At 30.6% G+C, this 13,075-nt stretch overlaps 1 protein-coding gene across 2 annotated transcripts in view; it reads right to left on the reverse strand.

The window, feature by feature from the left end:
* The window catches only part of LOC134714760 (RNA polymerase II elongation factor ELL-like), a 41,371-nt gene that overhangs the window by 7,548 nt on the left and 20,748 nt on the right, over positions 1 to 13,075 (reverse strand). For both annotated transcript variants that reach the window (XM_063576287.1, XM_063576288.1), the window contains 7 exons: positions 8,297 to 8,737; positions 7,785 to 7,855; positions 3,034 to 3,196; positions 2,614 to 2,692; positions 1,694 to 1,844; positions 1,170 to 1,215; positions 34 to 205 (listed from right to left, as the gene is read on the reverse strand). In XM_063576287.1, the coding sequence (XP_063432357.1) occupies positions 34 to 205; positions 1,170 to 1,215; positions 1,694 to 1,844; positions 2,614 to 2,692; positions 3,034 to 3,196; positions 7,785 to 7,855; positions 8,297 to 8,737 (1,123 nt within the window). The remainder of the gene's footprint in view (positions 1 to 33; positions 206 to 1,169; positions 1,216 to 1,693; positions 1,845 to 2,613; positions 2,693 to 3,033; positions 3,197 to 7,784; positions 7,856 to 8,296; positions 8,738 to 13,075) is intronic.

Here is a 13,075-nt window from a genome sequence, read left to right on the forward strand (position 1 = left end):
TGTGCTATTATTTAACATTGGAAGTAATTTTACCTCAAACTCTTCCGTTCCTTGCTGTGTCTGTCTCATTTTGACTTCTAGATCAGCAAACTTCTGAGTGACTTTCTCCACGTTCTTATGAAGGTTACGGTACTCTTCATATTCTAAGTTAAACTCCTGTTTGTATTTATTTCTCTGATCCATACTCATAATATTATTATATTTGCTGAAATGATAAAATTCAGAAGTTAAAATTTATACATGAACAAAAGTTGTATATTTTGTAATTACCCCAATTAACTCAAAAGCTTCAACTTAAGAATTGAATGCTTCTTTTTGTAAATTTATTGGGGTGTAAAAGCGTTGACCGAAGTACATTTTCCGCGCTTCATTCTAAAAATGTACGCACTGTCAACGCTTTTACAACCCTATAAAGTTACAAAAAGAAGCATTCAATACTTATAATTACATTTTTTAGCTAGGATTATAAAAACACGATTTTCATGAAGTTTAATTTTCAAATTCACCTGTGCACTTTATTGTGGGACCTCGTGTCATCATGAATGAAATGTTATTGTCTCATGCAATTGCTTACATAATAACATGTGATGTGCAATTAGCCAATCAGAATAATGTATTATAATGAAACATACATCTAATGTAATTATATTTTTATAAATCCTTAGCTTTCATTTACATACTCAAAATACTTCTTGAACCTTGACACCTAATATGTCTTCACCAATTCAAGTTTTTATTTTCTATATCTTGGTTTATTTTTGTGTAATTGTTCTATTTATTGTCTTATTAACATATTATAAAAGTTAAGAATGAAATCATAACCATACTATAATGTTATGAATTTTTTCACTTTCTATACTTTTTTGTTATTTAATAAAGTTACATGTAAATTCAAAAGGTTTCCTCTTTTTACTTAAAAGCAGATGGCCTTCTGACATTAGGTACAAATCATCAAAAATTCATTTAGGCTTTTCTATTAAGTCCCTTTGGGTCATAAAACATTCAAAAGCTTTTACATTTTTATAACTCCTTAGCTTTCAAATGTTGAGCATTCCCTAGGAAGAAAAATTCAGAAAGCAATTTGGATGTATACAATTTGCAAAAGTGCTATTTTCATAAAAGTGAATAAAACATTAATCTCAAGTATAATCTATACAGAATAAACTTACTTCACAAAGTCCAGATCACTGGTTGTGGAGTCAACATTGGAAGAATCTGTAACAAAAATAAACAAATATTTAAAGGGAAATAACTCAGAATGACTTTATTTTACCAAAAGTCAGTTGGAAAAAGTTTGGCAGGTAAACATAATATGAGATAATGTGCTATTAATAGGAATCCTCTTCATCTCATTAGGAAATACTAAGAGTCGAGACTGTATCTTCTTTCTATCTCTTCCAAAATCAAAGATATTTGATATCATAGATATTTCTGGTAAGAAATTAATGAGGTTTTTTTTTAGGGTTAAAAAAAAAAGTTAGAATATAAATAGGCACCAGTCGTTCCTTCTACTGGAAATCTTATGATTAAAATTCAAGTTACACTGAACATGTAAGTTTCATTACTTATTTGAGTTTATTTTCTTGTAAGATTTTGAATGAAATAACTCACAGAATTATAGGAGACTGAATTATAATATAGTTTGTAATATTCTTAAAAATATATCAAGAAGATTTGGTTTCAATAAAAGTACCATCAATATTCTCTTTGGTATGTTTCCTGTCATGCCCATTGACTGATGATGTCACTTCCTGTTTGCTTTTAATAGTTTTATCATAATGTGATATCCTCTTCTGTTTCTTACTTGGTGGGAGTTCTACTGTCGCGGGTTCAATTGGTCTTTTCTGAAACAATATACATGCCTCATATTAACACTCTTTTAACATAAATCTAACAAAGAATGTTAACCATGCCACAGTGGTAGAGTAAATCATCCAGTTAAATGAAATATTTTAATTACAATACTTTTCAGGTATTGCATAAGTATAAAAATGTCAGTATAATTTACATATACTTAAAATAGATTGTCGATTAAACTACATGTTAATGAATAATAAATTAATAAATGTGAGAACTATTTTATGTGTTAGCATAAGACATTTCCCCCTTAGCCATAGGCTAAGGAAATAGAGTTTTGGTTACTAAAGTTGAAATCAGTGTTATATTTATTGTTTAAGTGTGGATTATAATTCTATCCCATCACTAAATCATACAAAAGTTGAGTTATCTACATACATGTATAACAATCAGATTTCATGTCAATTTTCAGATATTTTAATTCTCACCAAAGCAAATGAGTGATTAGAAGTTTTGACCTTCACCTTTCATCTATTGATAACAAGACCTATTGCTTTCTTTTACTTAAAAACAGCAAGACCTTCACCTTTCCCCTCCAGGATAATAGCACCTTCATCTACTGGATAATAAGACCTTAACCTTTCACTACTAAACATCTAGACCTTCATCTTTTATCTACTGGATAACTAAAACTTTATATATATATATATCATATACACTAAAAGTCTAATTAATGAGCTTTTTATCTAATCTTCAAACTTGTAAAATACTGATAAATGCATTTCACTGCCAATAGCTGTGTATGTATTGTTTTACCTGTGGTATTGAGCTTGTAGGGCTGTCGGGTGAAGGATGGCTAGCAGGTGAAGCTGAAGGGGACAGACTCTGTAGTTTACTGAAATTATAACCCACTCTTTATAAATCACCTTTATTCTATTATAGAATTTGATAAACATTAAATAGTAAATATTACAAATAAAATATTGTCTTCTAATTCCACTGCAGTCTTCATTATAGTACAGTAAACACAGCTTTCATTTTAATCCAATATTATTGCTAGATTTCAAATAGACAAAATATCTTTAAAATATTTAAATTTTCTTTTTTCCATTTTTCACCGACTTCTGATCCAAACTACTTAAGGTAAATGCATTAAATCTAGAAGTATTCTAAAGTGCATATTTAAATGTCTTTTATCTTTGGTAGTAAAAGCTGTTACAACCACAATATGTTTACCTTTTGACAAGGTCTTTATCACTGTCTGAATAGAAAGGCCAGTCTAGCGAGACATCTGCATACAGATGTTTAAGGAGGTAATACTTATTATCACGAGGATTCAGGGAAGCCACACTTGTTACATGCTGTCCAAAACTATCCTTATCTTTCTCTTTCATGCCATCTGAAATAATAAATTGAATGTTTACAATAAAATAATTCTCTTATGTCATGCCATCTTTGATGGGTTTCTGTCTTTATTAGCAGAGTTTTCAAATGTGCAAGCTTTAACTGATTTGAATTAAAACTTACAAATAATTAGTAAATAAGCCAAAACAACTGCACTTTTGATTGTGTAAAGAAAAATGTTATGACAAATGAATAATAATTTTTATTTATGGAAGATTCAATCCCTCTGTTAGAAGACTGGTCTATAACAGAGCAGTGTTCTCCTAAGATATTTCATTTTAGCATCCTGGTTTACAGGGGGCAATTGAAATACAATCTTGTTTCTAAAATTTATAGCATCACATCCATAACATAATCTATTAGAAAACCACATCAAATAGCATCACATTTAAGGTTATGGCATCACATTACCATGAAGCTATAAGGCCCCGGGAAGAACACTGCAGAGATGAACCAATTTTGAACAGTTTTCTACAGATTTTAGAATAGTTGACAACTATGTTATCAGACAAGTAAATAATACAAAACAAATCCTCTTCTCATTATAGACAAGTCATTCTGCTGACTGTAATGGAGGCACTAGCTAATAACTTGTATATTATGTTCATATTATAAAATATTCTAGAATAACCTAACTGTGCCCACTGAAGATCTATCAATCATGACCTCAACAATACATACTCAACATAGAATACATAAACCAAAAAGGACAAAATTAACTTGCATTGAAAATCATTTAAAAAATTGGCTAAATAGAACAGCCAAATTTACCGGAATGCAAAATGATGTTTTATGTACTTCATAAATAAAACCATGCAGTATATACTTCAATGAATAATAAATGATGGTGAAAATTGCTTTTAGTTGTTTACATTAAAAATATGTAATTTACCATATTTTTCAGGTATGACATAATTCTTAGTTGTTTACATATAAATTGTGCCACTGGATTATTGAGAGTTATATTACATATATCTCCTTGAGAGACAATACAAATTTTCAGATTTAAAGAGCATTTTATGTAGAACCGTCAGAGTGAAGAAATATTTTGTTGCACAAGATATGGTGATTTGAACAGTTTCTCAAAAATTTTTTAAGATTTAATGCAATCCCTTCTTCAGTTATTTACAAAAAATAAATGGGGAATGTGCCCATGGGACAGAAAAGTCAAATACAGCAATTTTCTAATTTGTAAAAGGGCATATCTCAAGAATGGTGAAAGTGATGCATAGATGGACATGGGTTAAACTTAGTGCCTTCTCTGTTACAGTGAGGGCATACGAATATTCATTTGAACTGTAATTATCAACAGGCAGAATAAGTTTAGTAACATACACTCAACCCAATCAAAAATATAGTAAATAGTAACAAAAATAGAACATAGAAGTGAATTAGATGATAATAGAATACAAAAGTATTTTTAGATCTAAATTTCACTATTACAGATTTTAAAATACTTGATACTTATTTCTAGAGAGATAATGGAATGAATTTGTATTTTGGTAGGACTACACCTAAACCATGTCAATGACATCTATCATGTGTATATTGACTTCTGTGTATATCTATAGAACTACAGGACGGATGTTTCTCTCCTGGTAGTCTCAATCTAGAGAGATATTGGAATGGGTTTGTATTTTGGTAGGACAACATCTAAACCATGTCAATGACATCTATTACATGTATATGGACTTCTGTGTATATCTATAGAACTGCAGGATGGATGTTTTTTCTCCTGACAGCCTTAGGCAGATTGTCTTACATTTCTCAGTCTTTAACCTTAATGGTCTTCTCAATGTTTAACATGAATAAAAATGTCATAATTCTGACATAATTACTCATTAATTCAGGTGAATTCCACAATTTCAATGTGTGGAATATTACTTTATTAGACCAATATAAGTAAGATGGTTAGCTACTGACCCCCTATGGATCGATAGAAGGTGAGTAAAATCCACTGAGGGTGAGGCTGGAGGCCGAATCCCCTATGAATTTTATTCACCCTCTATGCATCCGTAGTTAACCTGTATAACCAATTTATTGCATGCTGGACCTTTTCTGCTGCATTTTTTTGTAAAATAAACAATGAAACATAACAACACAAATAGATGACGTCACCATTAACACATCATGAACCCTTAATGAAATTTACTCAACCCCTACAGTCTCATAGGGGGTCACCCCGTGATGGCTTTAAACCAATCACAACGTGATATTTTACTCCCAGTATTAGTTTTACTCCTAGCTCAAATGATGTATATGAGCATGTTTTGATGCAAACAAGATTTTAATAGGCCCACATGTTTGTTGTTAAAAATATTTTCACAAATGATTTTTTTTTGTAAAAAACAGTCAAAATGAGATAAATTACATTGCAATTGACATGCTCTGCTGTAATAGACATGCTCTGCTGTAATAGACATGCAGAGACTTATGATAAGCCTCAAAATGATTAAACTTTGATAAAATCTTGATTGCAGGTTTTTTTCAACATTTAGAAACTGTCTGCTTGAATTCAGGTTCATTATCCAAAGTATCTTATCTATTAAAGTTGTAGATTTTATGATATAGTTTAAGAAGAAATTTATAGGAAATCCTCTCAAGATATATCCAAATTATTTGATAAAAGCATCTGTACTGTTGTCCTTACGTTAATTTGTGCTGTGAAAAATATGTTCACAGCTCGAATTGACATTGCATCCCTTTCTTAAAATAAAACTTCTACATTTGTACTTGAAAAGCTTAAACAAAAGAAATTGCTTTTTTTTTGTCATCCTAAAAATGCTTTCAATATTGTTGCCTGGATATTAAATAACTCCTAAATTAAACCATATAAATCAAACTGCAAATGTACTTTATAAATTCTTATGTACAGAAGTCCATGATTTTACTGTAGGGAATACTTGTTTCACAGTTCACACCTTTAATAGGCAATTTATTAAAACAATACTACAAATATGATCTATCATCCTAATTTTGTAGATTTGTTAAAAGGTAAATGTTATGATCTTACTGCGCATCTGAGAGCCAATTGGAAGTCATATTCTATGTCATTTTTCTTTATGGAAAACCCCTGTGTGCTAGTTTTAAAACATTGTATTTCTTATATTTTAATCTTGTTGTTAATTTTTATTTTCCTTTTGTTATATTTGTGTCCAATACTATAAATATATGTAGTTTAATGGCAATAAATATTTGAATTGAATTAATTGACTATGGCCTTGCACATAAATGAATAATATGTACTATTGATTAAAACAAAACATAAATAATTGTAGCAGTACATAAATATCCCGTCATCCAGTCTCTAATTCTAAATGTCAACAGAACAGTTTTTTATGTAAATGTTTTTCATCATACTTTTTTTCCCAATCATCAGTGAAAAAAGTTTAAACTAATGAGAGGGTCATAAAGGGAGAACCAAATCTACACAGCATGCAAGTGTAATAAAAGTGTGACTTCTCAATCAATGAAAGCTAATGTAGTGTAATTTTTGCTATTTTACCTATGCAAATATTGCCCAAAAATATATAAAATAAAAAAATTTGCATAAAATAATCTTTTACTACCCTCTAATACAAAAATCCAATGATAACCTCTAATTTATCATTTGATAAAAAAAGCATATTACACAAATATAACATGTATTCAAATATTTTGGAACATAAAATAATCATTCTCAAAACAACAATTTTTTTTTTTTTACAAAACTTGTTTTTAAAATACTGGAATTTGTTATTCATATCAGCAAGGTCAATGTTGTGTTACATACTGTTATGATAATTTGATAGCTACAAAGAAGTAAATGCAGCATTTTCATATAAAGTTTATGTCAATCATAATAGGAACATTTATGATTGGTTCATTTATGATCGGCTTGTTGTTTGGTATGAGCCAAGGCTCCGTGTTGAAGGCCGTACATTGACCTATAATGGTTTACTTTTTTAAAATTGTTATTTGGATGGGGAGTTGTCTCATTGCCACTCACACCACATCTTCCTATATCTATTTATGATCACTAGTAAGAAGCAAGATACAAATATCCCCTCTAATTTTAGCAATTTTCCAAGTTAAAAAGGGACATCACTCTGTTTTAAAATGACTTATTTCCATGTTGTGGTTCATAGCATTGTGCTCAAGCTTCATAAAATTTGCATAAGGAAAACACAAGTTACTGTGCCCAAATGAAAATGGGATAGACTGAAAAACAGAAGGGAGATGATCGACGGTAACAAGTAATGCACCTTCACCTGGGAGTGGGGACAGCCCTTTTACGGTGTATAATATATATTGTGAATTCAGAAATTTTTGAGAGGTTTTTATCAATGCGAATAATGGGACTGGGTGAGTATTGCAATAATAAGAACTCGCATTTTGATAACAGAAACATAGATCTTCATGCAGATTTTTTGTAATCACAATAATTAATTAAACTCACAATGTTGTCCATTCATGAAAAATCGCTATTATAAATGCTTCCAATAATTTCTTAATTTACAGTTATTGAAATAATTAAATGAAAACTGACAATAAGAGGAATCTGCGAAAGAGTCAAATGGGTGAATCCATTCAAATGAGCTTACCTCTTTTTAATCGCACCAACAACTCAGGTTTCTTAAACGGCCTTACAGCTAGTAAATGTAACAGTCTTTCCCTACATAACAAAGTCAATTTTAATATCAAATATTATTCATATATTGCCATCTACATGTAATTTTTATTTGTGAAGCAAAGATCAAACATTATTCTTTTTTTTTTACGATTCTATATTTCTGTTTGTGAAGAATGAATACCATACCTTCAGTTTTTTTTACATCAATCTTGAAATTGGCAAATATAAGTATGTGATTTGTAATCTTTTCAAGGTGTTTAAAGCCATTAAAAAGCCTCAACTCATTCTGTAAAGCATTTCTATATAGCAATATGAAAAAAAAAAGAGAGAAAAAAATATATTTTTGCAGTATTTTGGAGGTTCATCATGTTCATTATGATTTTTTTTTAAATAATGAAAATCAAACTTTGAAATTGGTTTCCACTCAAATGTAAATCTTAAAACATATGCCATAAATATTTGCCTTGCCTATCTCTGACTTACCTGAAAGGTTTTTGCATCACAGCAGGATTAACTGTACTAGCAGGTTTTGTAGAAGACGGGATGAATCCTTTGTTAACATTGGAAGACGGAACAGCATTATTACGATGAAGCGCTGATGTAGTTGTTGAGGTGACAAGGTTTGTTGGAGCTTGGCGTTGAGGCACAGGTACTGGCGCAGCAACGTTTGCTGGAGGTTGGCGTGTAGGCACAGGTACTGGCACAGAAAGGTTTGTTGGAGGTTGTCTTTGAGGCACTGGTGCATGCACCGGAGCAGCCACAGGCATGGGAGAAACCACAGTTGGCTTAGGTTTATTTTGGTTTATTGCACTAATTGTTGGAGATGGTTTGGGATGGGATGTGTCAAGTTCTCGTTTTGGATTTTTAATTATGTGTTTGACCCTTTTACTAATATTTGGTCCACTGTGTTTGATTTCCTGGGTTCTAAAATAAGAAAAAGATGCATGTATATAAAACCTTTCATTATGATATAAATAAATTTGGTGTATTTACTGTCTTCTGATTGGTTAAAATAATTAGATTTATTTTCAATGTTATCAATTTTTATGAAAACACGCCCACTCTAACGTTGTGTATTCATACGCAAACATCTGTGTACGTTGTTATTCATATTAATATATATCTTTGAGCCTTATTTTTGATAGAAATTTATTTATAATGAATGGCAATAATTTATTTTGAATTTATTGAACCATAAAATTAATTTTTGACTCTTCACATTTAACATAATCCGCTTCGCGGATTATTCAATGTGAAGAGTCAAAAATTAATTTTATGGTTCAATAAATTCAAAATAAATAACAGCCATTCATTAAATAACAAAGACATGGTCTGAAACCTCTAAATAAAAAAGTTTACCTTATGCAGTGAATAACAAAACCCTAATCCATTTATCACAGAAATAAAACATTACCCTTTTTAACACTTTCTGAGCATGCTTATTAATATATTAGGATGTTGGGTAAAAATCAATGAGACAGTTACCTAACAATAACAAGTGTTCTGTGAGTATTGCATTGCAATATATAATGTGCAAATCAATATCATATTTCTATCTTGAAATTTTACACTTTGTTATTCTCTCTTAACTTAAAAGTTTAATATCCAATTTTATAAAGATCATGATATTTGGTTTTTTAAAGTGTTAATTTGAGAACCTTTATAAAACTAGAGGCTCTCAAGAGCCTGTGTCGCTCACCTGTTACTGTATTTACTGATGCCGGTCATCTTGGTTGTTAGGTGGGGTCATTAGACACTTTTTTTAAATAGATACCATAGTGATGATTGTGGCCATGTTTAGTTTAATATGGCCCATAGTTTTAGAAAAGAAGATTTTTGTACAAGTTACAAAAATGACGAAAATTTGTTCAAAATTGACTATAAAGGGCAATAACTCCTTAAGGGGTACTCTTACAATTTTTATCATGTTGACTTATTTGTAGATCCTACTTTGCTGAACAAAATTGCTGTTTACAGTTTATCTCTATCTATAATAGTATTCAAGATAATAACCAAAAACTGCAAAATTTCCTTAAAATTATCAATTTTAGGGCAGCAACCCAATAACGAGTTGTCAGATTCATCTGAAAATTTGTGAGGGGATAGATCTGATTCTGATAGACATTTAAATCTTGAAAGATTTGCCCTAAATGTCTTAGTTTTAAAGATATAAATCAAAAACTGTATTTTACCACTATGTTCTAATTTTAGCCATGTCGGCCATTTTGTTTGGAAGGCGGTGTCATTGGACACATTTTTCAAACTATATACCGCAATAATAATTATCGCCAAGTTTGGTTTAATTTGGCCATGTAGTTTCAGAGAAGAAGATTTTTGTACAAGTTACAAAAACTGACGAAATTTTTTTAAAAATTGACTATAAAGGGCAATAACTCCTTAAGGGGTTGACTGACAATTTTGGTCATGTTGACTTATTAGTAGGTTTTACTTTGCTGAACATTATTGCTGTTTACAGTTTATCTCTATCTATAATAGTATTCAAGATAATAACCAAAAACTGCAAAATTTCCTTAAAATAACCAATTCAGGGGCAGCAACCTAACAACGAGTTGTCCGATTCATCTGAAAATTCTAGGGCAGATAGATCTTGACCTGATTAACAATTTTACCCCATGTCAGATTTGCTCTAAATGTTTTGGTTTCAAAGATATAAGCCAAAATATACATTTTACCCCTGTGTTCTATTTTTAGCCATGGCGGCCATCTTGGTTGGATGGCCAGGTCACCGGACACATTTTTTAAACTAGATACCCCAAGGATGATTGTGGCCAAGTTTGGTAAAATTTGGCCCAGTAGTTTCAGAGGAGAAGATTTTTGTAAAAGTTTACGGACGACGGACGACGGACGCAGGACGACGGACGCCAAGTGATGAGAAAAGCTCACTTGACCTTTCAGGTCAGGTGAGCTAAAAAAGGAAATAACCCCCCAAACCCTAGTAATTGTTGTTATAAACTGACATTAGTTTATATGTCACTAGTATTCAATGGTTTATATACGTCTTCCATAAACAGCCAACAAAGTGCTTTATCAAATTTTAAGCCTTATTCAGTTATTGCCTATACCTCATATATCTGGGTTGTAAAATTCAATTGATCACAGCATGAATTAACGGTTTTTTTTCTAAAGGAGAATTTTGACAAAATATTGACAGAAGTACATAAATTAAATGACAATTTTATGAACTTATAACAAAGGACTTATATAATAATTTGTATAACAAATATCTAAATCAGAAATATCATTGATATTCACCAGTGATTTAGTCGACTATTTGCCATTTAAATATAATTGTTTCTATCAATAAAACACAGATGTGCTAAATGTAACAAAATCTGTTAATTGAAGTTCAGTTCTCTGTCATGTTCAAACATCAACAATATATTCTACTTCTTTCGTTGGCAATGCCTAGGTGAACGTCTTTTAATCGATGATTACAGCTTGTCTAATATCATATATTGTAACTTTTAATTCGTTACGTTTTTGCAATTAGACGTTTTTGAACTGTTTACAAGAATTATCATAAACTTCTCTGATGGAACACAAACAGCCCAAAATATTAATTTATTTGAACAACTTAAAATAAAAAGTTTCTGATACCAATACACACAGACTTAAACCCATCTAAAGAAGAAGGTAAACAGAATCTTGGAACACCTGATTTAGCTGAGAGCCAAACTTTTGTATGTTACATGCAACAGCATTGAACACCTGATCTTAGAATGATGAAATTTTATAAATCCCATTTTGAAACACTTTACAAGATATCAGAATAAAGTGATTTTTTGTTGAAGTTAAAAAAGAAAGATGTGTTAAAATTTTTATTTCAGTTACAGACAGTTATTAAAAGCAGAACTGATAAACCAAATGAACTAAAACCTCACACAAGCTGTAAATAACCAAATACAAACAGTAGAAGTGAATTCTGAGAAATAAGCAAGCAGTTAGGCCTTTTATAACTGAATTCCCTGATACAAACTTACTCCTTCAGTTTTATACATCTGTTTGCAAGGTAGGACAATTAAACAGAAAACTATAAGAAAAAACCTTGCATTGGTCACTTTACCTGGATTGCAGTCTAATTTGGTCATTAAACCCAAATACCCTTTTATCTGTTACTTGTTTACATAGCAAAAACCCTTTCAATGGAAGTCGGCCAAATGTTTTCTACGAACACTTAATCAACCAGAACTTATCATACTATTACTATGTCCACTACGAAGTTATCAATTAATTTAAGGACTTATATAGTGCTAAGTTTTAACAGTATCTAAGAACTGTTTAAAATATATATGGAGTCAAATAGCCTATCAAATAAAAATTCAGTTAATTATTAAAGAAAATAACATGCAACGGAAATAGGCCATGATATAAAGTGTAATGATGACAAGAACAATACTATAAATCACCTGTTGTTTTATTTTTACAGGTTTATTATCAAAGTCATAACAGTGTATCAAAGGAGAGAGATTTATTGTCAGTCAGGGACATTATAATACATGTACTTGTTAATTCAAAGAGTTAATATATGACTGACATGTTCCACATGGTACAAATCACCACACAAGGGAAAAACGTATAAATCATAAAACATATCTTATAATTACATAATTGATGACTTCATAATACACAATATATATATGTACAGCTAGTAAAAAACCTAATTCAACTTTGAACTCTTAAATTTTCACTTCAGGCCATTGTGACAAACTTGTACATTTGAACACCATAAGGTCATATTAGCCTAGTGGCTTAGAAAAGGTCTTTCACAATTTTTTTGGTATCAAAATTCAACTTAAGATATCAATTGTCAAGTTGAATGATAACATTTGAATGATCTTCAGGCTTCTGTGCAAAAATTAGTTTATTTTTTAGCTGTACTTTATGCACAATTTGGTGCTTTTTTTGCTCTGTGAAAACTTAATAATTGGATGATACAGTGAGTTATTGGTTACTTTTTTGGCTCATTGAAAATAACAATCTCTGGATGACACAATCTGATTTGATGTCAGTGAAGTGAGTCAGTGGCTATTTATCAATTTTTGGCACAAAATAGCCTAGTTTCATGAACACATGCACAAGCATCGCCCAAAATCATTTCCTGTCAGCGTTAGACACACATAAAATACACATCCTGTGCAAATAGCTTTTTGGGCTAGACTTGTGCTCTATTTTATTTCTTAAACATCTGTTGGATTTTACAGAATTTTCAAATAGAATTCATATTAGGGTCAATGTGACCAA

The sequence above is a fragment of the Mytilus trossulus genome, chromosome 4, assembly GCF_036588685.1.
Source record: "Mytilus trossulus isolate FHL-02 chromosome 4, PNRI_Mtr1.1.1.hap1, whole genome shotgun sequence".
Taxonomy (NCBI): Eukaryota; Metazoa; Mollusca; class Bivalvia; order Mytilida; family Mytilidae; genus Mytilus; species Mytilus trossulus.